This window comes from Melozone crissalis, unplaced genomic scaffold (genome assembly GCF_028551555.1).
Source record: "Melozone crissalis strain CALT ecotype California unplaced genomic scaffold, PUWL_Pcris_2 ptg000018l_1, whole genome shotgun sequence".
NCBI lineage: Eukaryota > Metazoa > Chordata > Aves > Passeriformes > Passerellidae > Melozone > Melozone crissalis.
The window spans coordinates 19,136,689-19,164,306 of record NW_026535796.1 but is presented as its reverse complement, the minus strand read 5'-3'; the positions used below and the strand labels follow the sequence as shown (position 1 = coordinate 19,164,306).

The 27,618-nt window shown below is 43.8% G+C and overlaps 2 protein-coding genes across 2 annotated transcripts; one reads left to right on the top strand and one right to left on the bottom strand.

Moving 5' to 3' along the window:
- On the top strand, window positions 1-7,023 carry PPP1R14D (protein phosphatase 1 regulatory inhibitor subunit 14D). The gene is made up of 4 exons (XM_054274987.1): window positions 1-183; window positions 4,301-4,396; window positions 4,582-4,614; window positions 6,613-7,023. The coding sequence occupies exons 1-4, from the start codon at window positions 1-3 to the stop codon at window positions 6,679-6,681; spliced, it is 381 nt and encodes a 126-aa protein (XP_054130962.1). The 3' UTR covers window positions 6,682-7,023.
- A 4,294-nt stretch (window positions 7,024-11,317) lies between these two features.
- Window positions 11,318-23,452, bottom strand: ZFYVE19 (zinc finger FYVE-type containing 19). Its single transcript, XM_054275679.1, has 11 exons — window positions 23,265-23,452; window positions 22,615-22,736; window positions 20,087-20,140; window positions 19,426-19,586; window positions 18,094-18,239; window positions 17,101-17,215; window positions 16,344-16,553; window positions 15,771-15,850; window positions 14,958-15,068; window positions 13,417-13,559; window positions 11,318-12,027 (listed from the first exon to the last, which is right to left on the bottom strand). Exons 1-11 carry the CDS (start codon window positions 23,316-23,318, stop codon window positions 11,955-11,957), a joined length of 1,269 nt encoding a protein of 422 aa, XP_054131654.1. The 5' UTR covers window positions 23,319-23,452; the 3' UTR covers window positions 11,318-11,954.
- Window positions 23,453-27,618: the final 4,166 nt, after the last annotated feature.

Here is a 27,618-nt window from a genome sequence, read left to right as displayed (position 1 = left end):
ATGGCCAGCAACTCCAGTGCACTGCCCCGGGTGACTTTCCAGACACCAGAGAAACCTGGAGAGGAATCATCGCACAGGAAACTGGGCAAGCTGACCATAAAGTACAACCGCAAAGACCTACAGCGCTGGCTAGACCTGGAGGAATGGATCAACGCCCAGCTGCAGGAGCTCTACCAGTGCCGGGTGAGTAGCTGGGGCACTCAGACCCCTTGCTTGTCAGGTGAATGGATCTAGAGGCCCTGTGTGCTGGCAGAGAGGTTTGCTTGCTCTGCTTCACTGGAAATAGTTCCTTGTCTTCAGCTTCCAGCAGGTTATCTCCGTGCCCCCTCTGCAGCACTCTGGTGTGTGGGCAGGCAGGGAAGCTTGCACTGATGCAATCCAGCTGGCTTTGAACTGCCTGGAGCTGCACCCACTGAGGGGGTGTAGCTATTGCTCAGCATGAGTAGCACAACCTAGAGAGATGTATAAATCTGGGATGACTCCTGTTGCTGAGCTCCATTGGTGAGTGGCTTTGTGGTAAGCAGTAGCCAGGCTAGCTGGGTTAGAATGATCAGTGTATCCCTGTTCTTTATGGACACAACCGTGAGGCTCTACCTGCTGTTTGAACGAGACACTTCAGAATGTGCTGTATCTGTAACTGCAGTTTGCACACACTGCTGGCAACAGGGAAGATTGGGAAAAAAACTCCTTGCTTACATGTAGAAATCTTATGCCTCCATCTTCACCAATCCTCAGAGCTGTTTCCCTTGCCTGAGCTTTCTTTTGCACCAGGAACGGTCCCTCCCAAATTTTTCCTGCCTATCTGAGAGCTGTCCCAGTAGGAAAGAGCCAGGAGTGCCTATAGCATCTGAATGGTACAGGATTTTACGTCAGCTGTTGCATTTTTTCGCTGGGATAGTGACATTCAAGTTCCAGCACTGCCAGAATACATTAAAATTTTAACCCTGTACTATCACTTCTATTCATATATTGTCCTTAGATGCATGATAGTTATGCTGGGTGCTTTCAGAAGCAATAGCATTCTTCTGTGGTTGAGATAATCCTTTGGAGTGTGGTACAGTAAAAGATGAAAGGTTTTCCCCCATTGTACATCATGATCTTAAATACATTTAAATAGCTTGATTAAGGATTTTGCTTTTCTCTCTAGGGCAGTGGCTGATACAGTAAGAAAATACAGCTTTCTTGACTCACAGAGAATCTCCCTCTTCAACAGATGACACAAATGGGTTTAACAAATTGTGTAAAACTGCTTATTTATGTCCTGGATGGGGATGGACTAAATGAACTGCCAGACCCTTTCTGCCCTGTATTCTGTATTTGCAGCCCAGCACAGTGTTAAGCACACTTTTGAGACACAAGGAAATAAGAGCTGATGATTTTTTAGAGCCTTCCGCTCTGAGCATCAGCAGTTTCAAATTGCAATCAACACTGAAGTGGACATTCAGAACAGGCCATGAATGGTGTGTTTCATGCTACTTGCCATGATGGTACAGAAAATTTTTTGCCTGCCCAGGCTGATTTTCTAGGCCTGAGAGCTATAGAATAATGTCACCTTCATAGCTGAAGACCCAGACTTCAGGAACTGCTTCTAAGTCTGTCCTTATTATGGTTGTTGCTGTTGCTTTTATTATTATGATCATTATTATAATAATTTTCTGTGTGACTTCCTGTGTGACTGTGTATTTGATTTTGTGTGGGAATGTGCCAGATTCTCATGCCATGTTGGGAGATTAAATATTTCTGTTTTAATTTATGCCTTATGCAAAGAACAGGCAGAAAACAAATATGGAGAAAAAAAGTCCTTTCTTCTTCTGCAAATGCATGTCTCCTCTGAAAATGAGTATATTACTGCTTCTGTTCAGTTAACTAATTGTTTTAGATTTCCCAAACACAGCTTGCCCAGTAAAAATTACTAATCTCTTCAAGTTAGTTGTGAATTTCCAGTTGTTTTCTATAGTTTATTAAGATGATAGTAAGAAACTCTTAACTGTATCTTATGCCTCTTGATAATGCATTATGAAACATTATACAGTGCGCATGGGAGCAGAAGTTATCTGCAGACCCAGTCAGACAGGCAAAATTCAGTGTGTCTGCAAAGTGCTACCGTGGTAGTCCTGCTGTATGAAGGCTGTTCAAAAGAGTGGCAGTGACAATGTTGCTTCCCAGCCATCCTGCACTGGCATTTGAGGGACTGTCCCTGGAGTTGGTAGCTCAATTCAGAGTCCTTTTCCTGACTGTTGAGGTTTGCTAGAGATAAACAAGGAGAATGTCTGCTGCTTTGAGTAACAGAACATCTTGCCCTTTGGAGAATTACTGCAGTTTTAAAGAGTTACATTTTTGTCACTTTTTTTCTGAGACAGACAAGAAGCACTTGGTATGACCAGTAACATGACCCAGGATGGGGTCCTCCATGTGCTACTCTTACTTGCTGAAGTGTACAGAGATAGACCTTTACACGTCAAAGGTGTCAGAAAAACAAGTCAGTTTATGTTCAGTTCTGTTTTCCAGAGAATGAAGAGCTGTTTACTGTCATCAGAGCAGATGCCCAAAGGGGATTCTTTAGCTCTACTGCAAAATCCCGGCAGGCACAAGTGAGAAACCAAGCCATGCCCTTACAGGAACACATTGCCAGTGAATTGCCCTTGCTAGTATCTCTTCAGCACAAGAAATTTCCCTGCTTCCTGATGTATTCAGGCCAGCATAAGAGATTTGCTACAAGGAACTACATAACATAATGTCATGCCAGGTCAGAGACTGTTAACAGGATCTCTTCAAATACATACATGTGCCACAGTAAATTACTTGTAATCACAGAGATGTCCAGCAGGTCATCCTGCTCTCCTCTGTGCATTGTGACAAGACTCTTTAGTTGCCCTGCTTCTTTGGGCTTCCTTGTATCCATCAACTTCCATTACAATTGTCTCTTTGTTACCTCTTACTTTGCTCCACCTGCTCTTGGCAGTGCACAGCTCCTGGGTGTCTTCCAGAGACTCAAATGACAGCAAGGTTAGCTCAAACATCACCTCCTGATGCAGGGAATGCTACCATGTTTACTGTCACGAGGCTTTTTAGCAACAAAACTAAGACTAATTTTCGAGATGATTCCTTGCATACGGAATCCAGAAGAACATCCACACTAGGAATAAAAACCACAGGGATTTCCTACCCTATCTCACCCTCCCAACCTACTTAGCTTTCCCAGCCTACTTAGCTTCTTAACCAGAGACAAAGTCAGCCAGGATCAACACCTGTTTTCTAAAAAGTCACATGAAAAATATTACTTTTAAGAAGAAATACTGTATGGGTCACAGTGCAATATATTTAACTCTGGTTTTATTATTTATTCTTAAGTTAGCTGTGCATCAAAGTTAAACAAGGGCTTTCTACTTCCTCTCTGGCTTAGTATCAGTGACTGCCCAGGAAAAGTTTCTTTTTTTCCTGTAAGTATTGTCTTTAATGTTTAATGTTTTAGAGACACATCCATAAATGCCACAACCTGGCAATCAGAAACTGTGCTGTTCACCCAGTATCCTTATTCTACTGATTACTATGCCAAAATATCACTAGTCTTGTGTTGTGAAAGATTAATTTTGCAAATAGACTGGAAAAACACAGGCGTCTTTCCTTGCAGAGATTTGTGAAGCTAAAATGTGTCTGTGATCAAGTGTACAAATGTTTCCAACTAACACCCCCATGCAGTACAAGATTATCACTCCAGTCACCAAAAATTGGAGTCCCTCTTACATTAAAGGAGACTATTATATCCCTCTCATATCTATTACAGAAAGTGGGCAAAATATTGTTAGGCCTTTCAACAGCATAATTTTCTCTCCATTACTGCCAAGAGCCTTAGTATAAATACAAAGTAGATGAGTGTAATTAGCATAAAACCCTAAAATCTCCTTCTGTTATTTATGCCTCTCTAAGATTAAGCCTGTTGGAGTTCTGTTTGGTGAACTCCTTATAGAGGAAGGGTGTCACAGGCTGGTATATGTGGCACTGCAGTTTGATATCCTTGAAATGATCTTCCAATGGTGGGTGATGATCCCTGAGCCATGTAGTGCTTGGAAAAGATGAAGAATGTCTATGTCAGGATGTGTGGCTGTAGCAGACACTACAAAGGGGCTGGAATCCATGCCCTCATTACAAGAACCTCCCTTTTTTGAGATGATTTATATCTTGACCTCAACTTTGCTGCATAGTTTTATTGCAACTCAGCTGCTTAGTTCTTTAAAGACGGCCTCTAGAGTTCTTAAGAAGTTTGAAGGTTAATTAACTCTGGTGGTTTTTTCCCTTTTAGCTAAGGGAGGAAACAGAGGCAGCAGCTCCTGAACCACAAATTGATCTTGAAGATCTCCTGGAGGTCCCTAATGAAGAACAGAAAATAAAACTACAGGTCAGGTAGAGGGACTTGGTGATTTTAAGTTAGTGAAGTTCTCTTCATAAAGACTAGTGGCATGTGGGGTAGAGAATAGATGTTGGTAGTGTTGCATGATGCTTTCTTGTGCCTTCCTCTTTGTAGGGAGGGGAGAACTAGATTCACTCATGAAATACTAAAATGATGACTCCTTGTTTTTTTAGGAAATCCTCCATGAGTGCTCCAGCCCCACAGAGGTGAGTAAAGCGTATAAATTTACATGTGTATATGTTATACTATTCTGTAACGGTGTCTTTGCTGCTGCTTGGCTGAGTGGCCAAGACACTACTGTGCCGCAGATTTGTTTAATCATAATGGGAGGTGTTTGCCACTTTATTCTGTGATTGTAAAATTACACATAAATGCACATGAATGAGCTGAAGGCAGAGCACTAGAGCAAATAAGGAATTATGCTTTACAATCACAGGAAGTTCTTTCCATGTTTCAGACATCCTAAGTTGATCAGTCTGAGCTGCTGTTTGATCCTCAGTGTAAAAAAGCCATAAACAGTGCCATTGCTCACATAATAATTTTTACATTGTTAACTGAATGCATTCTTAGCTTAAAACACTAGGGTTATGAGTGACAAGGATGTAGAACGGCCCTTAGGTTAGACTGGGCAGATAACTGCTGAGCAGTCGCCATGTAGGTTAATTTTACACATGGATTTTTCCCCCCACATAACTTTGCAAGTTTTTACTTTGAATTAGACAGTTAAATCCCACAATGTCCAGACAATTGGAGGCAATACTATGTGCATGCACCACACAGGGACTGCCTTTGCTGCACTGCACATCTGTGCAAAATGTGGTTCCCATCACTGCTTCAGCCCCATGCACTGCATGTGAACATTCTGCTTGCACATCATCCATCAGATTCCACTTGTTGTCAAGCTGATGTGGCTGTGCAGTGCTGAACATACAGAAAATGAGATGAATGCATGACTGAAATTCAATCAATGAATCAATATTAGTATCGCTGAAATTTTTTTAAATTAAACTGGGCTGTAGCAATCATCACAGATACTCTCCTAGCAGGGCTTTCAGCAAAGCTGGCAATATGAAATAGTTTTCAGAGTGTCTGAATGTCAGATCTGAGGCAAGAATTTCACATTCCCAGAGCGGTAACAGAAGAGAGTTTGCTCTGCTAAGTCAGAAGCCATGAAAGTGTCTTGTGGGCAGCACAGTATCTGCTGAATACAGAGACTGCTGCCCTGTTGGCAAAAACACATACTTTCACCCTGGGGATCTTGAATCCAGTCCCCTTGAAAGATCTCAGGAGTTTAACTGCAGAAGGCAGACAAGAAACTGAAAGGACTGACTGAAAAGAAAGGTATGATCCTAGGCATTTACTTCCAGAGCATGTTTTGGCAACCTCTGATCACCCAAGTGAGGATGCTGGGATTCCACACAGCACAAATGGTAACAAGCTGCAGTATTTCCAGTGACCTTGCCTAATTACAAGAACATGTAGCAATGTCTCTGGGTAAGAAAGGCTGCACACCTCTTTATGGTGGTGTTACTTGCCATGCAGAGGGTAAAGTTTGCACATTGCCTTCTACTTGGAATAACCAGATAGGCCAGTTTAGTTCATAGTCCTTGGCTGTGTCAGCAAAGTAGTCAGGGTTTGTCTCCATTAACTGCTCATCTATCTGCTCTGCCTGTCCTCAACCCCTGCTCAACATTATCATTAGTCCTACATGTTTTGCTCCACCTCTTCTCTGCCAGCCACTTCCTTGTAGAACTGGCACAGCTCCAGGATGGTTTGAAATTCACATGGAGCTCTACTGGTTCAACAAGAGGGACAGCTTGCTTTGTCCTAGATTGGGAGGGCAGCAGAAGTGGGCAGGAGGTTATGGTGGCAACAGGAAGCAGTGGAACCTAAAAGAGAACAACAGCATCCTGAGGTCATCTCACGGTGGGAAAAGCAGGTATCTGGGATAAAGAGGGTCAGGCTAGCTCCTGAGGAGAAAGTAAACATGGCTGTTCCAAAGGGAGACAGGGAAAGGGGAGGAGCTTTTAGACCCTTCTCGTCCTTTCCTAAGCTAAAAGATATGTTTGCTCAATACATGTCAAAATTGTGGTTTCTGCTCAATGTAAGGGTGAATGTGGGAATGATGGAAACGCCACAGTCGCTTTGGGCTGGTGAGTGCTGGAATTAATACAACATCCTTCTTCAACCACCTCTTATTGTAGGACTTCATCACGGAATTGCTCAGTCGATTGAGAGGTCTCCGAAGAGTCACCAATCCTCAGAAGAAATGACCTTGCTCACATGGAAACTCCAGCTTTGGTTACAAGGAAACATGTATCTTCCTGACAAAAACCAGGATCAGCAACAGAACTTCTGAGTATGTTTAGGACTTATTATTATTATTGAGAAACTTCAGCAAGTTTGTGAACTTTGTACCAGTGGTTTGAAGTCTCCACTCCTTCCAGATCTACACACACAGCAGGGAGCTAGACTGTATATTTTCCTGATTCTTAAGAGTGTGTTAACCTGAGGAACAGGACAAGATGTCCCTCCTTTAGATTCTTCTAGGAATTTCCATGCTGGCCAAGGAGCACTGAATACAATTCTCAGGAGCTCATCAAGACTTCTTTTTTTTGTCCACTGCAAGGCAAACAAGGCATTGGTTATCGCTCATTCATCAACATGGAAAATCAGCCACTGTTAAGCTGCACCTCATTTTAGTCTGGCTTAAACCCAACTGTGATCTCCTGCCTGTTACTGCTGTGCCTGACTCTACAGCATTGCACATACTTTGTAAGTCTTACTAAGCCTCTGTTATTTATGAAGATTGGACAGAAAATATATATGATAGTTTGAGTGCACCTGGTCTACTTAAGGGGAAGTTTGTGAAGCAACTGCTACAGCTAATGGCTATTTTTTTTCCATTTTGCGGAATTTAAGACTTATAACTTAGAAGCCTTTTCTAAAGGAACAAGGTCTGGGAATGATTTTTCTCCTAGTTCAAAAAGATGTTGGAAAAATACTTATTTTATATTAAAACAGAAAACCAGCCATGCGCTGCTTGATTTTGCTCTCTCTTTAGATTCTAAAGAAAAACTGAAGTAAAAAATACCTGCTCCCAACTTCCCTTCAGGGAGCATCTCAGAGGGAGTCTTTTGCAGACAGGTAGGTCTCACAAATGAGCAGGGAAGTAGGACACAGTACTTTGCTGCACAAACTCTTCCGGCTACAACTAGTATTTGCCTGGAAAAATACAGAGGAAACTACATCCAGCCTCTCAGCAAGTCAGTAACTTGACACATGGACTAGGAAATAAGACAGCAAATGGAAGCTGATTGCTTAGGCAGAGTGCTCTCACATTATGCCCTGTCCCTACGCTGATACCTGGCCACGCAAACATAAGAGATGAGTCACATCCAGAGGAGCTCCTAAAGAGCACAACATTCAAGGCCAGCTTTTGAGTAATCTTTTGTCTGTTTGGTGAGCCAGGCAGAAGGGACCAACTATGGAACCAGAGGGGCATGCAGGTTAGCTAACAAAGACAAACAAGGACTCTTGGGCTGGACCAGTAATATCTTAAACCCAGTAGTCTTTCCATCTTTATCAGTAGCAGTGTGATGACTATTATCTTGTTCTTCCCTCCTATTTTCCAGCTGTCATTGAACAAATTGTAGGTTGTGTCCTCTAAGAAGACAAAATCCAAGCTGCAGTACCAACTGTGATATAAGGGCCTGCTTCCTTTCACATGCTTTTCTTGTATCTGATTAGAAGTTGGCAAGCCAAGGACCTCATGTTTTGTTCTAAGGCTGCTCCAAGATGTTCTAAGCCTCACCCACTAGGCTGGAAAATGGTCTTTCTTTATCAGGTCCAATATATGTCTTTGATAGCTCTGGGAACATGCCAATTTGGGCTTAATAAGGGGCTAGTGGGACATGCCTACCCTCATGAAATCTCAACTTAATCAGTAAAATAACAACAAAAATCCAGACCTGCAATGGTTGCAGATCTGGCTTATGGATGACACCTGCTAATACTCGAGTAACACACCCCTGGAGAAATGAGAGCAGCATATCGACAAAAAGCTCGGAGCACTGGTAAAAAAAAGACTAGCATCAAACAGAAGTTCAGGTGGAAGAGCTAGATGGACAGGACGTGAGGAGAGTGTCCTAAACTAGAGATGCGATTAGCTACTGCACAGCAGTATAGGAGATCAGATTACTTACATTCCCCACTAAGAGGCTTTGTTTTATTCTGCTGAGTTGTAACAGCACAAAGACACGACACGCCTCTCCTCTGGCCCAAGAGAAACAGTTTCTTCCCCCAGGAACTGTTCTGTATTTCCTCAATATGGAGTGAGGCAAAAGGAATTTTTGTCTGTGCTTCAAGGTAGACATTGTTAAAATCAAAACCAAAGCAGGTTCTGAAAACTCTGCTTGACCAAAGTTGTCTTTATGCTTATTCTGCAAGTAGCAGGAAAAGAGTAACCTATAGGCCCTGTCATGTGCAGTTGCTTCTGATACATAAGGAATTCTGATACATAGTGATACCTGAGAGCACTTCAGCTGAGCACACTGAGATCAGGGGACCAAGGCAACATGTGGCCAGTGCTAGATGGTTTATCAGCTCACTGGTGCAAAAGAAAAAGCAATGTCATGCAATCAGAGTAACTTCTTTTTTGTTTCATTCTTAAACAGTAGTAAATCACGTTTGGTTGATGTTTTAGCTGTTCTCACACTAGACCACAAGGATAGATTAAAATCAATGCTTGAAAATTTTTCATTACAAACATCTTCCAGTAAACTTTGTTGTTTCTCACCACTAGCATAAGTATGTAGATTCTATCTAAGAACGTTGCTTGAAAGAAACTTTGCCCTCTTGATTATACCAAGATAATCCAATGTATGAAAGTTCATGAGCTTTTCTAACTTGAATTCTTGTTGGAGTGGAGCCCACATTTGATAATTCACATACAAAACATTATGAGAGGGAAAGAAAATCCCTCATGACTTGCTACAAAGACAAGAGCAAACAAGTTGAATCTCTTTCTGGAAGATGCCAAGCTGTCTTCTGTGCTTGAACAGCTATGACTGAAGTTGATCTGGCCTGTCAGGAATTGACTGATTACCAGTGTCTTTGTTTACCAGCACCTTTTCAAAGACAAGGATAGGGAGTAAGTAACACAGCTAACAGTGCACTGCCCACTTAAAGGTCATGCAGCATTCCTCTTTCACAACACAGATTCAGCTAGGTGTGCTTCCTGCAGACAGCCCATCTGGATACCCCTCTGCCCCTCCTACATGGAGTTCACTGAGGCAACAGCTACAGTGGGAATGGCTTTTCAGGGGAAAGTGATTGGGCTACTACTAAAATGCCCCATTACATGCAGAAAGTGCAGCAGCCACAAAAATGTCCACTAGTGGTGCAGGGAAAATAGTAGCTTGTGTCTGTATGACTTGAAGAGAGTATTCCATGTATGACTAAGTTCTATTTCAGGTAATGGGTTGGGTGCATTTCTAGATTCCTTGGGATGGCCCCACAGAAACCAATTTGGGAATCTAAATAAACTGCTTCCGGCTGCAACCTGCTCCATTACTACTGATGTGAAGAGGGCAGGGCTTACAAGACAGAGGCTGCCTAACTGCAAGGGAGCTCAAAGTTTTGTTGCGGCTGATGAAGCATTCAAAATGTTGCAAGTATCATACCAGCTCATACTAAGATATTGAAAAAACCAGCAGCTGTAAATCAAGAAACAAAATTACTACTAACTGCTTGCGGAAGACACTGGCTGAAGCCCAAAGCAGTGGATCAATTTAGGAGAGAAATAAAAACAGATAGTTGTACCTTCCCCTGTATACACAAAACATGAAGGCTTTAACCTCAGATAGAACTGGGCTGTCTTACTATCAGACTAATTATCCATGTCAAATAGCAATGAAAAAGTATCATGATAACATAAATAAAGAACAGCATTTTGTTTTGATTTTTAAGACTGCAAGCTCTTCAGGGCTTACTTAAATAACTTACTTAAATTTTGTGTGTCACAGGGTTAATTGCGAGCTCTTGCATCAGAACAACTCAAGTAATTTTCCCATCTACCTGTCCCAAGGAGACAGGCACTGGTGAAGCAAGGGCTGCCAGGAGAAAGAAGGTCCTCCACAGAAGTCGGATTTTGCCACCCCTTCCTAAGAAAAGGTTTTGATGGCACTGCTGGATACGCTTGCCATTTTTAGTGTGTTGACCTAAAGTATTACTATTCTACATTGTTTGAATCAGGTTTTTGTTGAAGAGTCTGATCCAGAGCAATACATTAGCAGAAACCCACCTTCAACAGTGGTTTAATTCATTTGCTGTCCTCTGACCAGAGGTGCAGGTAAACACTGTTTCATCACTTCACCTCGGAGGCACTGACCTTAAGCACGGGGGCAAGGCAGACTGCTGGGAGTGGCAATGTCAAACCAGACAGGCAAGATTCATTGGAAATTCCCTGTCAAGGGCAAATCCTTTATTTTCTTGCATTGGAATTTGTCAGCCTTAGAGAGCTCTCTCAGAAGTCACATTATTTGGAAAGAGCTCATCCTGACCGAATAATAGAGCATGTTTACAGCCAATTTACTTGGGTATTTGAAGCAATTCTGGGTGTTCTGGGCACTGGCAAATTCCACTTGCATCTGGATTGTCTCCCAGGAGAGATATGGACATATGCAACTGAGCTTCTCTCCTAACCAGATGAAGAGCATCACACAGGTAACATTTTTGTCTTACCAGGTGACCAAATAATAAACAAAGTCAAATCCTGCCTTCAGACTTATACACAACTATTTCAGACTAACATGTTGCTCTTACAGCACATGCACAGTGGCACAGCCACTGCAGGCCACAACACCGTATCAGTAGCAGATTACCTTTTCAAAGGATCCTTCCTTTCATGTCAGTCAGCAACACTGCCCTGCATCTTGTCCAGACACACCACAGAAACATTTTTGATGACTTCACTATTCTTAATTTCTTTCTCTAAGCTGCTTGACACTAGGACTAATGTACCATTATAAGAAACCAACACTTTGTTAAGGGCTATCAGGCATTTTCAGGAGAGACTTTAACCACAGGCTTCTGTAAATATTTTTTATTATGCTTTGCAAGTTCCCATCACACATGTGATCACAATGCAGACATTTTTCTCAGTGCAAAGTGCTTTGCTGCCTGTTGAACCAGTGTATAAGCTGTTAGTAAAAGCAGGAAGTTATTTATCAGCCAGTCAGTACTGCTTTAAACACACATCTTTCCTGCTACCCACATTGTTTTACCATCTGCATTTATGGACTTGTATCCACCTCCTCTTATCAAGTCCTCATTTATCCCCAAGCATGCACAGCAAACTCTGCACTTCTCAGGTGTATTTGTGAAGACCAAGTCACACGCCCTGCAGGCCTCTCTCAAATTACAGCACATCCTGTAACTGTCCAAAACATCACCCGTTTTGGCTGCAAATCCACTTAGATTCTTCCCATCTGGCTAGCTCCTCTGTTTTCCCATTCTCCAGCTCCTCTTCTGCCCATAAGTGTGGTCACTTCTGTTTGCAAGGAAGATGATAGCGGGAGGTCTGGTGGTCCTTCAGGTCAAACTCCTCATGGCCTTCCCTAAGAAGCAAATACAAATTGCAGTCAGAAGCAAATACCCAGGCCAGGAACCCACCCTTATCCACTGCACAAGATATCTCCCAGGAGCCCCAGGCTGTGAGGACCTGACTGGCAGCCATGTGGACTAACTACTTAAGATATTTGCTTGCAACAGAAATTTCTGCGATGCTTTATAGGAAGGTCTACTCATCCTTGTCAGCTGGATTTGAAAATGACAACAGGTCCTTCTGTTTCTTTCCCTCTTGAAGAGATTCATGTAACTCATGGCTTATTTTCAGCACTGTGTCTGTGATTCCAGGGACATTAGCAACTGTGACAACAGACAAAATGAGTCTCCTCCAGAAAACTCTGGAAAATAACTGAAAATAATGCAGTGTATTGGCAGCTGTCTTAAGCATGCTCAGGAACAGGCATGCTTAAGACAGCTGCCAATACACTGCAGTCCTGCATCCACACTGTGTGGATGATAAACTCACCTGCCAGACTGTTAAATCTGCTTTTACTGATGTTTGCTGTCAGATAATTTTGTTCATATGCTTTGTTTTTAACAATCTAACATTGCCAGTCATATGTTTTCTGAACATTTTCATATGGATTTCCCCCACTGCATTTGCATTTCCCTACAAATACATTTGCAGGAAATGAGAGAATATGCACAAAAAGCATACCTTACTATCCCAACCACATTTTTAGCAACCTGCTGTCTTAATGTCATCCAGCACTAATCTGAGAACCCAGCCAGCTATCCAATACTTCTGAGGTATTAAAAAAAAGAAGTCACACAACCTGTCAGGAATAACTTTGTATTTAAATGAATTAACCCTACAAATCTGAAAATTTTGTCAAAAATCTAGCCACGTGTGTTTAAGAACAAAGACAACAGCTGCTGCAAGTCTTTCACCAGCCTGACTGGTGTAAAAAGGCTCACACATACATATTTCAACAAAGAATTTTTTAATATGGCTTAGGATTGCAAAGTCTCAACCTAAGAAAACCCTTAGGAATTCACACTGTCTGATCTCCCCCTTTAAGGGAATCCAGCCTAGGTCATCCATCAATGGCATTAACAAGCCATAGGAGTCATTGAACAATGGTCTTATTTATCCCATCCCACATAATGCAGCATTATCAGCTGCTCCAGAGAACATTCAGACAATGTGCCCAAACATTCACTCAAGCATTTCTGCCCAGGAACAGTTTAGTCCCTGAAGCCTGGGACAACTACTGATCTCACAAAGTATTTCTCTAACAACTAGCATTCAGCTCAGATCTGGATTCCTCAGATCTTGCCCCCTACTGCCTGCTTTTCTGCCTAATGACAAAAACATCCAAAGGGGGCCAAGATTACCTCTGACCACCTCTCAGACCCAGAGGAATTGGATGACTCACCAAAAACAGCGCTGACAGTAGAGGTCCCCGTCACAGCCATGGCAGCGCAAAGTGGCATCTTCGTTGCAGATGCAGCACCAGGGTAACTCATCCTCATCACTATCATCTGCCCTTGCAAGAGCTGTGGTGGCTGGAGTGTGGCTCTAATTCACATAGAAAACAAGAGACAGAGAGTTTAAACCCCAGCAGGGGCAATAAAGGACCTTAACTGTAATACATGATGGCCACAGTGACATGTCCCATAGCCCACAGTTTCCTCTCTGTTGATCCTAAGTCTGTGAGATGAACTTGCCCAGAGTGCAGGGACAGGCTCCATATGCATCTAAATTGTAAAATAAAAACCCAAGGTACTTTCTAGAATTTGGGTTAAAATCTATGTTGCTTGGAATGTAAACAGGTATTCAGCCTCATTTAGTGTCTACAGTGATGTACACCCACATTGTGTGTGCTAAGGGCATAAAGCTCAGACATTCTGGCAGGCACCATGACAATACCATGTGACAATTCCTGCTGCAAAAGCAAGAGATCAAACAGCTTTGCTGAAAGGGGCTGTGTGGGAAGGGAAAGGAATGTGGTGGTGGGGGCATTGTTTTCTCCCTGTTGTGGGAAGAAAAGTGTGGGACAAAGGAAGTGCTTTGCCAAAAGGCCCCTACTATGCATTCATACCTGAGGCTGGGACAAAAAAGATCTTCTGAAATCATAATCTAAATATATCCATACAGCCAACTATGGCCTCCTTCTCCCGTACGGAGAACTCTTGTTCAGCTGAAAACACACTGAGGCATTGTGCCTGGACACTGGCAAAGGCAGCTTCCTGACACAGTCTTTTCCTAACACTATCTTTTGCATCAGTAATCCCAGAAATGCAAGGTGTCATACCTGAGATTGATGTTTTTGATAATGTTTACAATTATATAATTTCTTCCACTGGGAGCAGGCCTGACAGGTGCTTGTGAGTCACAGGTGCATTTAATTCTTGTAATATATATCAGAGATTATGTATATATTTCCACAGTAGGCCAGAATCCACTCTAAGCATAGAGTATCCTGCTACAATTCCTTCCTCTGACATTATATGAGAACATGAACAGTGGAATACTATCTAGAGGTTCCATTCTGCACATGCTGAAAGCACTGGGAAACCTCCCATTTACTCTGGTTCAGATTGTATGGTACATGTATGGTACATGGCCCTGTTGATCATATTATGTATAATTCTCTAATATCCATATTGTGAGGTGTCTACCAACTTCTTTTGGTTTACACAACTCTGTAACATTCAACTCAAAGCCAGCTTGAAAGGAATTGTATTCCAGGGAACAATTCCTTTTATAATTACAAAGATGATTCACAGTTGAGCTCAGAGCTGGTCAGCCTTGCAGAAACTGCTTGGCTTGTTAGCTCTAAAGAAACTGGTTATTTAATTTTTTTTTTCTGCATCAAGCCTAGGATGCAACAAACTTCTGCTGCAGAACTGTACTCTCCTGACACCCTGGAACATTCCAGATGTCAGTTCAAGAGATCCTGACCATTTCACTGACCTTTTGCTTTGCTTGCTTACACAGGTTCTGTTGTAAGGATCCTGGTTGGGTGGTCTGATCTGGGGGAATGTTGAATCCACTTGCTTCATCCAGGGCTGCTTCCTCTGTGAGCTGGTAACAACACAAAGCAAGAAGTCTCTTGTTTCAAACACAGCTAGGAGCCTCATTCCAAGCCCTAAACCTCCTGCACTCAATACTCTCATGCAGTAACAGGAGATGACAAGTCTGAAAGCAGCTGGTGTTACCCAGCCAGATGTAAGCTCACTCTGCACTTGGAACACTGTGTGTGCATTGTGGACAGTCTGCAGCAGCAGGGGTCTGTAGCTCACACACTCTGCTTTGCAGTGTAGCTAGCAGGCCCTCAGCATCATGCTAATCAAACACATGTGACAAATCAGACAAACTTAAGCTCAGGTCTGCCTGCAAGACAATTCATATACATTTTGGGGAGAAATGTAGGTGTAAGCTGAGCTACACAGCACACATCTCATCATCCATGTTCTAAGGGGCTGGAGGAAAACAGAACAAGAAGAGAGGAAATACCAGCAAAGTGTGGTTATACAGGAGACATACAGACCACAAGAGACACTAAGCATGAATGAGAAAGACAGTGTGACAGACTAGAAGTATTGTTTTCAACTGCCTGTCAAATAGCTGAATGGGCCATGGGAGCTAGTATTGGAAAAGCACTAGGAAAGTAAGGAAGGAAACTTCTCAGGAACAGAAACACAACCTTTGTACGCTCACCAGGTAACACACACACAAGACAAAACCAAGAGGAAGAAAAACAAGGCCACAGCTGCCACTTCTGACCTGTTTCAGCACTCGGCGAATGGCCTCCTCCTCAGCCACTTCCTCATCACTGTCAGGGAGCCTATAGGTTTCCAGTGTAACTGTAGGAGTAAGAAATGTGAGACTGTAACTCACACCTGCCTCAAGCCTTGTGCACACTAATGTACCAGAGACAATTCTTTGTGGTGTGAGCTGGCTGTGGCAGTCTGGCTCTGACCTTTTAAGGTGCAGGTTCCTCATAAAGGACATTACTGTTTATTTTCAATACTTGGAAGAGAGATGGAAAAAGTCCCCAGAAAAACCAGAGTTTTGCTTTTAAAAGTTTTGTTAACCTCACCAGAGCATGCTAGAATTATCCCAAAGAAAGGTGCAAGACAAAGCAGTCTGACATTACAGTGCCAGCCCTTACCCTCAATTTAGATCTTTTGTAATGATTTCATGACAAACCAACCTGTACAACTTTGCAGACAGAACCAAATCTCAGTCTGTTTCTTGCAGAACAGAAGAATTAAATGGATAAACACTAATAAAAAATTTACTCTGTCACAGCAACTCGATTCCTCTCTTGGCACTGTATTCTCATCTGCTACCAACCTTTCTCTGGGTCCTCGCCTTTGAGTGCTGCCAGTCTCTTGGCAACCTGTAGGATCTTTTCCTGCCTAGTGTTGTCTTCCTGCAGCTCAGCAGCAGCTTCTGCTAGAAGTTTATTCTTCTCTTCCTCTAGCTGTTTTGGGTCCAGATTTGCAAGGCAAACACAATCTTCACTTCCCCGATTGAGATCATTCAAACTCTGGCTACTAGCAGCTGCAGACAGACACACAACACACTGGTGACTCAGCAGCCATGTTCCTTGGGCACAGAAAACATGACAAATAATGCTATGAGAGCAGCTTGCTGCTCTCCCTAAAACTGGATAACGAGAGGAAAAGGCATGCCAGTAGGATCTTCACTGTACATGAAGAGAAGAAAATGAGCTAATCTGGGGCTTACAGTGAGATTACAGAGGAGGCAATGCAGCCAGAAAGATAATGGTATGACGGATTCTGGTGTTTTGTAACAGGGCACAGGTGCATTAGCAGTAGCAACAGCTCCTCCCCAGAGAGGAGTCACTCTAGAGAAACAGAGAATCTGAATAATATACCCCTGACAAGAAGGAACTATCTCCAAGCAAAGACACCAAGACGCAGTGAGGAGCCACTCTTGGTCAGTGCAAGGGATTATAAGGGGAAGATATGGACAAACTGGACATTCAGCTCACCTGTTAAGTTACACAGACAGGGACAAACGCCCTTCTTAGCACAGCACATACATTATTAAACATAAACAGATCTTTAGAAGTCAAAACAGATACCTTGAGGCTGAGCTCTTGGTCTGTAATGCTCATCAATGGCAACTTCCTCAGACAGTTGAGTTAACAGGTCATCTGTCTGCTGGACCAGACTTCGGGTATCCGGGGCTTGGTGCACCTAAGGAACCAGGGGAGTGTGGGAAAAGGCAAATGAGAGGAAAGTGGCATACTCAATCAAATTTGGCAATCAAGATCACCCTAGAAGGGAGCTATACAAAGACGCCTCCACTAACATTGAGAATCTCAGTTCAGAGTTATGTGGTGTAAGATTTGTAAGGGCTTCATTTTCAGAGGTGCTGAATGCACACAGCTCTAAGAGCAGTCACCCAAAGAAGGCAAAGGGGTGCTGAGTGTATAGAAATATGTGCTGCTGGGTCCCAACTCCAGCTCTGCCACTACCTCCAGTGTAAACAAAGCACCATTCACAACAGTGCCAGCCAGCAAGCCCCACAGAGACCTATGATGGCATGCAGCTGAAAGAACCATAAGGAAATGGTATCTTGGGGGACAAGACCATTCCTATAGGCTTTCAAAGCATATATCCAACCGGTTCCTCTGCAAACTCAGACAAATCATGCTAGGCTTCCATTTCTGTTAAAATTAACAGGTTTCTGCCCAGCTGGTATGCAGTAACAACTAGAAGATGTAATTAGAAGGTAGAGCTGATAAGCCTCCAACACAAACAGCTCTGAAAAACTGTGACCACTTATGTACATAAATGAATTGAGAATAAAAAACCCTAACATCTATTGTTAAAAATATACACACAAACTACATCTGGCATAAAGGAACATGCTAGATTCAAATTGAAGCAGTGAACGAGTAAAGGCTGGTGATTTGCTTCTGGAGCAATGACACAATCAGGAAACAGAGATTTCTGAAGAAAGCTACCTGGACACAAAAAGGCTGAAGAAGGAAGAATGGTTAGCATGTTGTGACACCAGTTACTGTGTCAGCTCAGAATAAATTGCTGACTAAAGAGCTGAGGGAGCTTACAGGTCTGGGAGCTTGGGAAGGAGGATCTCTACCCTGCAGGACAGCCAGCCGGTCCTCCATTTCCTGTGTGGATGGAACAGGTCCTCGGCCATCCTCCTTCAGGGCTGCCAGCCTAGCTTCGATCTCAGCCTGAGTAGGGATGGACTCTGCAATTCACAATAACACAAGGGAGGAGATTATTTTTTTTACTGAAAATGAAAAGCTACATGGGTTTTTTTCCTTAAAATTGTATTTCTTTCTGGAATCAGACTCTGAACACCTGAGCAAAAACCTTGCCCAGCCTGGGCTGAATGAAGGGTCATACTGCAGTGACTCCGAGACTACCCTGATGCTAACTGCTATCCCTTTCTTCCAAGCCCTTGCTTTCTTCACAGTTTATCTCCTAGCCATAACACAAGTATTAGGGTGATGTCATCTGGAAATCAGCTGACTTGGGATTCTAGGGACAGGCAGAGAAATCAATGTAATTTAGGCAGTTCAGTCCATTGGTCTCACATCTAATGCAATCCCAGCCTTAACATACTGAAACTCCCCCCTGCCACATAATGGATGACAGGCAATGGCTGCAAGTTATTCCAGGGGAGGTTTAGATTGGATATCAGGAAAAATTCACAGAAAGGGTTATCAAGCCCTAGAAAAGGCTGCCCAGGGAAGTGGCTGAGTTACCATCCTTGGAGGTACCCAAAAGATGTGTAGATGTGGCACTTTGGGATATAGTTTAGTGGTGGACTTGGCAGTGGACGGTTTGACTCGATGATTCTATGATAACCAGGTAGCCACTCTGAAGAGTGTTCTTTTTCTTTTAGAGATCATACATAACATTTAAAATAGTTTACTCTCATGCAAGCACCTCAAAGCAGTCCCAGAACCTGGCAGTTGTAGACTGGGATGAAAATCCTTTTCCTTCTCTGTGAGACAAGGCAGATTAGAATATAGTCCCACAGAGACTGAACTGCTGTTGCCCAAGACCCACTTCTTCAAAATAGTTTGGCCAAAGACTTTCATTTCATTCTACTCCAAGTGGGTTTGACACATGTTTTTACCCCAAAAAATGGAAAATGAGGAAGTGATTTTGCTTGAAGTAAGACACTGCTCCAAAACTGAGTAGTAGTTTCAAGAGAAATCCCAAGAAGCAAAATGAAACTGGAACATTGATCTAAAATCATGGTAGAAGTTGGTCATTGTGGCAGCAGACCTTGTCCTATTTTAAGCCTCCATCCCCCTAATATCACAGCCACTTAAAGCCCAGCACTTCCCTCGCCCTCCAGGTTCATTTTTTCCCAAATAGTGGTGTTCCCACCCATGGTATTTATGGTGTTCTCTAAAACTCACTTGGTTTCCTTTCCTCCCTGAGCCTCTCCAGTCTCTCTGCAATAGCTCTATCCTCTTTTGAGAGCCCCTGGTATCTGCAGCCTGCTCGACCTGGGGGTTTTGCAGCTGCCTTCTGTTGGTCTTTCATCTGGTTTTGTTTAGCCTCGAAAGCTGCTACACGCCTGTGACAAGGAAGGAAAAAATACATGTCAATGAGAACAGGGATTTTAACCTGGAGATAAGAAAACATCCTCTGTGAACCCACAAGGCTATCTGAAGAATGCCAGTGCAGAACAGAAATGAAATTACTCTCTCCAATATCAGCACAATAAAGTACTCCTAAGAGTAAGGCAAATCTTAGCTTACAAGAACACATCTGGCAGCACCTCCCAGCAGACAAGGAACATTTCACCACAAGATTCCCGTTTCCAAGCCAACTCTGATCAGCCACAGATAATTGCAGGCAGGTGGCTGTTCAGGAGTCCATTCAAAAGAGCATAGCCCCCACCCCTCCAAACAAACTAACAGCCTAAACAGCAAACAAAAAGTCCATCCTTAATCTAATTCTGAACAAGCAAATACCCACACCACATGCCCCATTTTTCCTGGTATCCACAGGGGAAGAGGAAGCCCTAAAAGGCTTGTCTGCAGTAGAAAGAACTGCTTGGCAAGTGCAACTCACTTTTTGTAGTTTTCTGGTGGTGACCATTTTGCTGAACTGCTTTGAGATCCTTCTCTGAAAGACAAAAATGATTTCTCTGAACTCAAGATACTGACAATACTTGACAATACCGACAATCATCTAGTCTCTCATCTCAAGAGGAATCAGTGGGTGTTTCTTGACCTCTTGGTACAGCCCCTTTCTTAACCTCGTTAATACTGAGAGGAATCAGCTTATGCAAGGGATTAAGACAACATAGCTGTCCAGGACAGCAGGAGCCTTCATCTCTGTCCTTTGGTCCAGTTGTTTTGCATCTGGACAGAATGTGACTTAATTCGGCCACCAGTGACCCAAGGAGGTGGGGCTGAAACACCCTTGCCTCCCACAGCCTGCACCTCCCAGCTCAGAGGGCAGGCAGGGAGTGCTTAGGTGAGACTCCCAGGGTAATTAGCTTCCATGCAGCAGGACTCTCTGGAAGGAGCTGGGACATGCGACAAACACAGAATTATATAACATACAAGTAAAACAAAGTGTTACAGAAGTTCTTATATAACATCTTACAAAACACTTGAACACTGCACACCTAAAACACATCTAACTCTTCTACTTTGCTGTGCTCAGGCTGAGGGACTAAAGTAGACACTTATATAAGTTAGTTAGCATATTTTATTTGTTCTTAGAAATCACAGCTAAGGCCCATATAGTAATGACTGAATGCAACACTGTTGGAACACTTTCCAAAGTTCTAAGGCTTCAATTCTGAAAGCTATTTGCATGCAGAACAACATATGCAGCTTACAGAAGTGCAGCCTATGAGTGTTACCTGCAGGACAGGATGCCATCCACAGGCACCTGGACAAGCTCAAGAAGTGGGGCCTTGGGAATCTCACAAGGTGAAACGAGACAAAGTGCAAGGTGCTGCACTTGGGCTGGGGCAACTCCTGGTATCAACACAGGCTGGGGCACAAACAGATCAAGAGCAGCCCTGCTGAGAAGGACCTGGGAGTGCTGGTGAAGAGGAGGCTGGACATGACCCAGCAATGTGTGCTCGCAGCCCAAAAAGCCAGCTGTGTCCTGGGCTGTATCCAAAAGCAGCATGGCCAGCAGGGCAAGGGAGGGGATTCTACCCATCTCTTCCTCTCTCATGGGACCCCACCAGCAGTGCTGCATTCAGCTCTGGGGTCTTCCCAGAAACTTCCAGAAAGATGGAGAAGGACTTTTTAGAAGAGCACATAGTGACAGGACAAGGGGGAATGGTTTTAAACTGAAAGAGCACAGGTTTATATTAGATACTAGAAAAAAATTTCTTTACTTGGAGAGTGGTGAAACACTGGAACAGGTTGCCCAGAGAAGCTGTGGATGCCCCATCCCTGGAAGTGTCCAAGGTCAGCTGGGATGGAGCTCTCAGCAACCTGGTCTAGTGGAAGGTGTCCCTGCTCACAGCACAGCAGCTGGAGATACATGATTTTTAAGGTCCCTTCCAACCCAGACCATTCTATGATTCTATAATCTACCTGCTATCCAACCAGGGAAGACTGTTTTTCTGCTGTAGCTCCCTAGTGCTGATATTAAAATTATGAGGAAAAAACACCCAGAGGAAACGTCAAGACAGGTGGCCCTGTGTTCTTAATGGCTTTGAAGTTGTGAAGGAAATCAGAAAATTTCAAAACTGAAAAGACTGAATACTGTCCTTCACTGTTTTCAGCAGCCTGTGAAGATGAAGACCTTCACTAATGAGACGCTTCTCCTTTAGACACCTGCAAAGCCAGAATATTCCCCCCTTGCTGGTGAAAATTCCATGCTATAGGAGAAAAGTGAGGAAAAGGAACAAGAAAAATGAAAAAGAAAAAGGAGGACACAAAAAAATTGGTTGACAGAGGAATTCTGGTGTACACCTATGTTCTTGTGTTGCTTGTTCAAGTCTATAATCCTGCTGCTACTGAATTTTGTTTTCAAAATTTGTGTTTTGTTTCCAACAGGAAGTCTACTGGTTATGATTGCAAATAATTTTTAAAGTTTTCTTTTAAAAGCAAAAATTTTATAGATTTTAGGCTACAAAACTTTATGCCTTCAGGCCACACATAGCAGAGATCCCTCAACAAGGAGGATTTATGTCATCATTTGCCCACAGAATTAGTAAGATTTTGAACATCTTATTGTCAGGCTACTCAACTATTCACATCTAAGACTGCCAGAACTATTAAAGTGGTATAGATTTCTGGGCAAAAACACAGCCTGGCTTAACCTCAGCCCATCTAGTTAAGCTGTCCACAGGAATTCAGTGTCCATCCATGAAGATTTGAACCTAATGCTTTCAAACTACTTAGTCAACCATAGAGAACAGGCACAAATCCTGATTCCTATGTTAGGACTGCACAGCTCATATAACAACAAGTTCAGAAATGTCCTGATATTCTGGGGTACAGGCAGCATCCCTGCACATATGGAAGGCAGAGCTCTCCTGCAGAAATCTGCAACACCACATGGAACGCAAACTGAAGGAAAAAAGCAGCAAACTGTCTTTGGGTGAAGAAACATTCCCATCTTACCCAGTTAGTTTCCCATAGCACTGCTTGCACACCTTCTGCTGTGTGTTTCCACAGCGGGGAACAACAGCGCTGAAGCTCCGGCAGCCCGAGCAGAAGGAGCGTCCGCAGTTCTTGCAGCCACACTGCAGGGACAGGAGAGAGGGGCAGGAAGGGCTTCACCACCTGGCCACCACACCGCTGCCGCTTGCGGGCACAGTGCCCGTGCCCAGCACACACGAAATAATGCCGGGGTTATGCTGATTGTTGTGGGACAGAACTGTTTCACCAGCTATGATATGGAGACTCAAGAACCTTGGAGACTCAAGAACCAGGTAACTCCTGCTGGGAGCAGCGTCACCACTTCACCCCATAGTTTAGCCAAGTGTGTTGTGTGTGAATTGTCTGAGACCATGACAGGCAGAATCCTGGATTAGAGGGATGGCATTCAATGACTTTTTGGTGTTTTGGTCAGTAATTTCTCTTATTCGAAGACATATCAGAATTAGGCATCACGAGAGCTCAGTAAGCAAGGACAACAGCGCCAGGATGCTGGCCGGGAAGCGTGTCTCGGCGCCGGCCGAAGCAGCTCCCGGTTCCCTTTTCAGACCCTCGCACGGCGGGGGAGGCACCCGCGGGACCAGCCCATTCCTGACCCCTGCAGCCGGACTTGCCTCTTTCTTGAAGACAGAGAACTTGGACGCGCACCCATAGCACCGGCTATCCATGGCGCTAGAGCCCCAGCCCGCCCTCAGGCACGGCGCTGCATCCCCGCTATCCCAAGCTCCATGGTCTGCCCGGTGCTGCGGCTGCCTCAGGCCCAAGGATCGGCGGCGAGCGGGGCTGTCACAAGCCCGGGGCCGCGGACACCACCCTCCCGTCCCCTCAACACAGAGCTGGCGACGCACGGCCCTATGGGAGTTGTATTCCTTTGCTCATCCCTCCCCGCTTTCAGACGCCAGGTGGCTCTCGCAAATAAACTACACTACCCAGAGCTCCACACGATCCCAGTGGCCGGCCGGCTCGGCTACCATCGCCGCGCGGTGCATTGTGGTACGTGCAGTCCGGTGCCCCTGCCCGCCCCCGCCTGAGGCGTTCTGGCCCGGAGGGCATTAGCTGTTCTTGGATGTTAATAAAACTAGACAGTGTATTCTCTCAGGCTGACAGTGTTGCTCTCAAGCTACTCTGGGTGGTTTCTTTTTGTCCGAAACCTGTGGTAAGATCCTGGCTCAGAATAGCAGGAATCTGCCGAACTACAAAACTGCAACCCATCCTTCTGCCAGTGTTGATCCGCCTGCCCTCAGGAGTAAGTGTCCTGCAGTGTTTGCAAAAAGAGTCACGGAGTGCAAGTGAGTCATCCTGTTAACTGCGTGGGTTTGCAAGTGCCTTGTGCATTCTTTCCTGTTTAATATATAACCCCACGTTGTTAAGACTCACACAATTAAGTTAGGAAACTCACTGATTTATTCCAGGAAGTAAAATTCATTAATATCTGAATTAAGCTGAATTTAAAAGGAAAAAAATGGGGGGGTTCTCTCTCAATCTTTCATTTTTGGCATTTGTGTGCTTGTTGGGGCTTTTGTTCGGTTAGGTTTCTTAATGGTAAAAAACATTAGAAAGACAGCTGGAAGCTAAACTTCTTACCTGTCCAGCAGTTGTGTTAGAGACCACCCGGACATTCCAGGTATTGTAGGCATAAAGCAGGGAATCGGGACAAACTCAACTAAAAGGCTTCATTGTCTTTGCTATTGAGCTGCTCAATGGGAAAACAGGACAGGAGACTCCAGCCTTGATGTTACAGTGCAACCTACCGACTGACGGGTGGAATTTGGAGTGCAGCTCTGGAAGAGAAAATACAAGCAGCAGCCCAAGGGACCCTTCCCATCCATGGAGGAGTGCGGGGGGATCCCGCTAAGGACACGGAGCCTCCCTGCTGAGAGCGCCTCGGCTGCGCACGGAGTCGCCCGGAGCCGGGGCCGCCCGGAGCCGGGGCCGCACGGAGCCGGGGCCGCCCGGAGCCGGGGCCGCACGGAGCCGGGGCCGCGGCCGGGCCAGCCGGGAGATGGCTCTGTCCCACCTGCCTGCAGAAGCGGCGCTACGCGCTCCCATTCCCATTCCCCCTCCCTGCAGGTGTCCGCCAGAGGGGGCCCGGCCCCCGCGATTCTCCAGCTCCTGAACGGAAGGCCATTTGACAGCCGAGCAGCCCTAGCTTTCCTTTATTTCTCTTTTTTGCCCGCGGCTGTTTCTCATGGTAAAGCGAACTCGATTATAAAATCCTATGTGACGATTTAGCCTATAAGGTTTTCAATTTCTATTTGAAGTGCAGGAGAGATTAAAGGGAGGGCTTTAGTTTGTGTGTCTTCTTGCCAAACTCAGTTGTTGAGCAGTAGGTTGTACATTCTCTGTCCTATAAAGTTATAGCCACTCTGATCTGGGCAGCTCCCACCTGGAGTGCTGCATCCTGGTCTGGAGTCCTCAGCACAGAAAAGACAAGGACGTGTTGGAGTACATCCAGAAGAGGGCCACAAAGATGATTAGGGAGCTGGAGCACCTTTCCTATGAGGACATGCTGAGGGAGCCAGGTTGAGTTAATTCAAGAGATGAGAAGGCTCTGGGGAGGCCTTATTGCAGCCTTTCATACTTATAGGGGGTTCATATGAGATGGGAGCAAGAATTTTAGCAGGGCTTGTTGTGATAGGACAAGGGACAATGGTTTTGCACTAATATAAGGGAAAAAGTTTTTATGTGGGTGGTGAGACACTGTAGCAGAGAGATGGTGGATGCCCCACCTCTGGAAACATTCAAAGTCAGGTTGGATGGGGCTCTGAGCAACTTGGTCTAGTTGAAGGTGACTGCTTATTGCAGGGTTTTGGACCAGGTGACCTTTACATGTCCCTTTCAACCCAAACTATTCTATGATTCAGTAACCGGGGCTGTAGTCATGCAAGCGTCATCTCAACCATGGTTATTTGTTTACGTGAGGAAAATGCATCTTAAATTAAACACAGAAATAGACCTATGAGTAGTACATTTTTGTGTGCTTCTGTAATGCTTTATTCCAAGCCATTTTTCTCCTGCAGCAATAATTGACAGATCTCTGTTCTGGTTCTTACAGACTACAAAAGCACAGCACTCAAAAGCTCTGATTTGCCTCCCAGGCAGGAACCAGGACAGTCTCAAAGCGGGTAAAAAAGGAATATGTGGGCACAAACACTTATTTCTTCCACACACACAGGCTTCTGGAAGTGGATCTCTTTAAAAACATATGGTTTTGTATGCAGTTAAGGTAATACCTGTTATGTCATGAGTTATGTACATCTATGGGAATGCAAATATTCCTCACTGCTAGATACTTCTGTGTTTTAAGGTTAAATCCTTACATTTTGGATTTCAAAAGTGTGTTGAGTGCTGAACTTTAGTTAGAACTTCTGAAAATCCTTCTATTGTGGTATTTGAATCCTAAACTTTTAACTACACTGTCCCTTGTGTGTACTAGCTGGTCAGTCTCCCTTCACATAGTTCAGAATATGACTGTATTTATACCTGGACAATGTCCTACTTAAAACCATATTTCTAGGGCCAAATTGCAAGACCAGTATTCCTGTAGGTGGTATATTGCTTTTGGAATATGCTGTTGTTCTTTTACCAAGTATGGGTAAACATCTAAAACATTGCACATCTGTAGAGCTCCACATCAGATCAAGGGAAGGGAATCTAAGGTAATAGTCAAGTTACAAAGTTGTTCAGCACTGTCTGTTTAAAACAGGGACCTGTTTGCTTCATTATATAATCAGAGTTGTCATGGGGTTGTTACTTTTGCACCTCCATCAAAGTCCTCAGACTCAAGGAGAAGAATTAGCATTTTTATAGTCTGAAGCTGAGCTTAAAAATAGAAGTAGAGTTTAATTTTCTGACATGCTGATGAAATAGTTACATTCTCCAAAAATATGCCAATCTAAATAGTGAGTCAAATTAAATGAAGGAATGCTTTTTATAGCCAGAAGACTGGAGCTTGTAAGAAATACAAATATTTGTTGCCTGCTGTGCATGCACTTTCCCACCATGATGCAAGAAAGCTCTAAACCTTCATGTCCACAACTTATCAATTATCATTCTTCTGTGGGTGAAAATCAACCAGTGCTTAAAAAGCAAAACATTACAGATTTTAAACCTCTCCCCCCACTGCTACAAAGTCATCATAATTCAAAATTTTTTTGGTTGCACCAGGAAAGCAAATTGGCAATTTCTACACACTCTTCTTCACAAAGACATAATTTCAGCAAAGTCTTTCATTGTTCATTATGCTTTGGCATCTCCCCGTTTGGCACTAGCATTTAATTCTGAATACATCAAGTCAAGGCAAAGTGTTAAGTTTTACAGTGGTGATTTCTTTCTCCACTCCAGCCATCTCTTTAGAGGAGGAGCATTTCTCTCTACAGACAAGGTACTTCACACCTAAAATACTTTCCAAAGAGAACATTCAATGGTCTTTGCATTAGATTTTCAAGCCTCATTTTCAAAAAGTATTTTGGTAACACCTTATGAACAATTTCAATATCCAATTCAGGCCACAGCAAAGTGACAACAGCAGGTACTTCATTCCATTCTCCCTCCCTCAGTGCTTATTCCTGCTACTCTTAACTTTAGTTTCTTTAAATCTGTTCCCTGACCTGGGTCCATCTCACAGAGGAATAGTGCAAATCTTTGAGTTGAGGTACTGTATGTCATACTGTGCTATGACACCACTTGTTTGGGGTCAATTGGTGATTTCCAGGCTAAGCTCTGGTGTCTATATGAACTGTGATCTTGGCTTCAAAACAAATAAATGTGTCTGAAGATTTTTCTGTATGCATGCTGGAATGCACATTTAGGCTGGGTAATAGCATTTGCCAGAATACAGGTTAAAGTTGCTACACAGCCATGTTCTGAATTTTTTTATGGGCACAGTTTTAACCACTAGAAGTTCTTGAAAATCTGCTTACGTAGTTTCAGCTCTGCTATTGTGTTTGGCCAGGCAACACCAGCAAT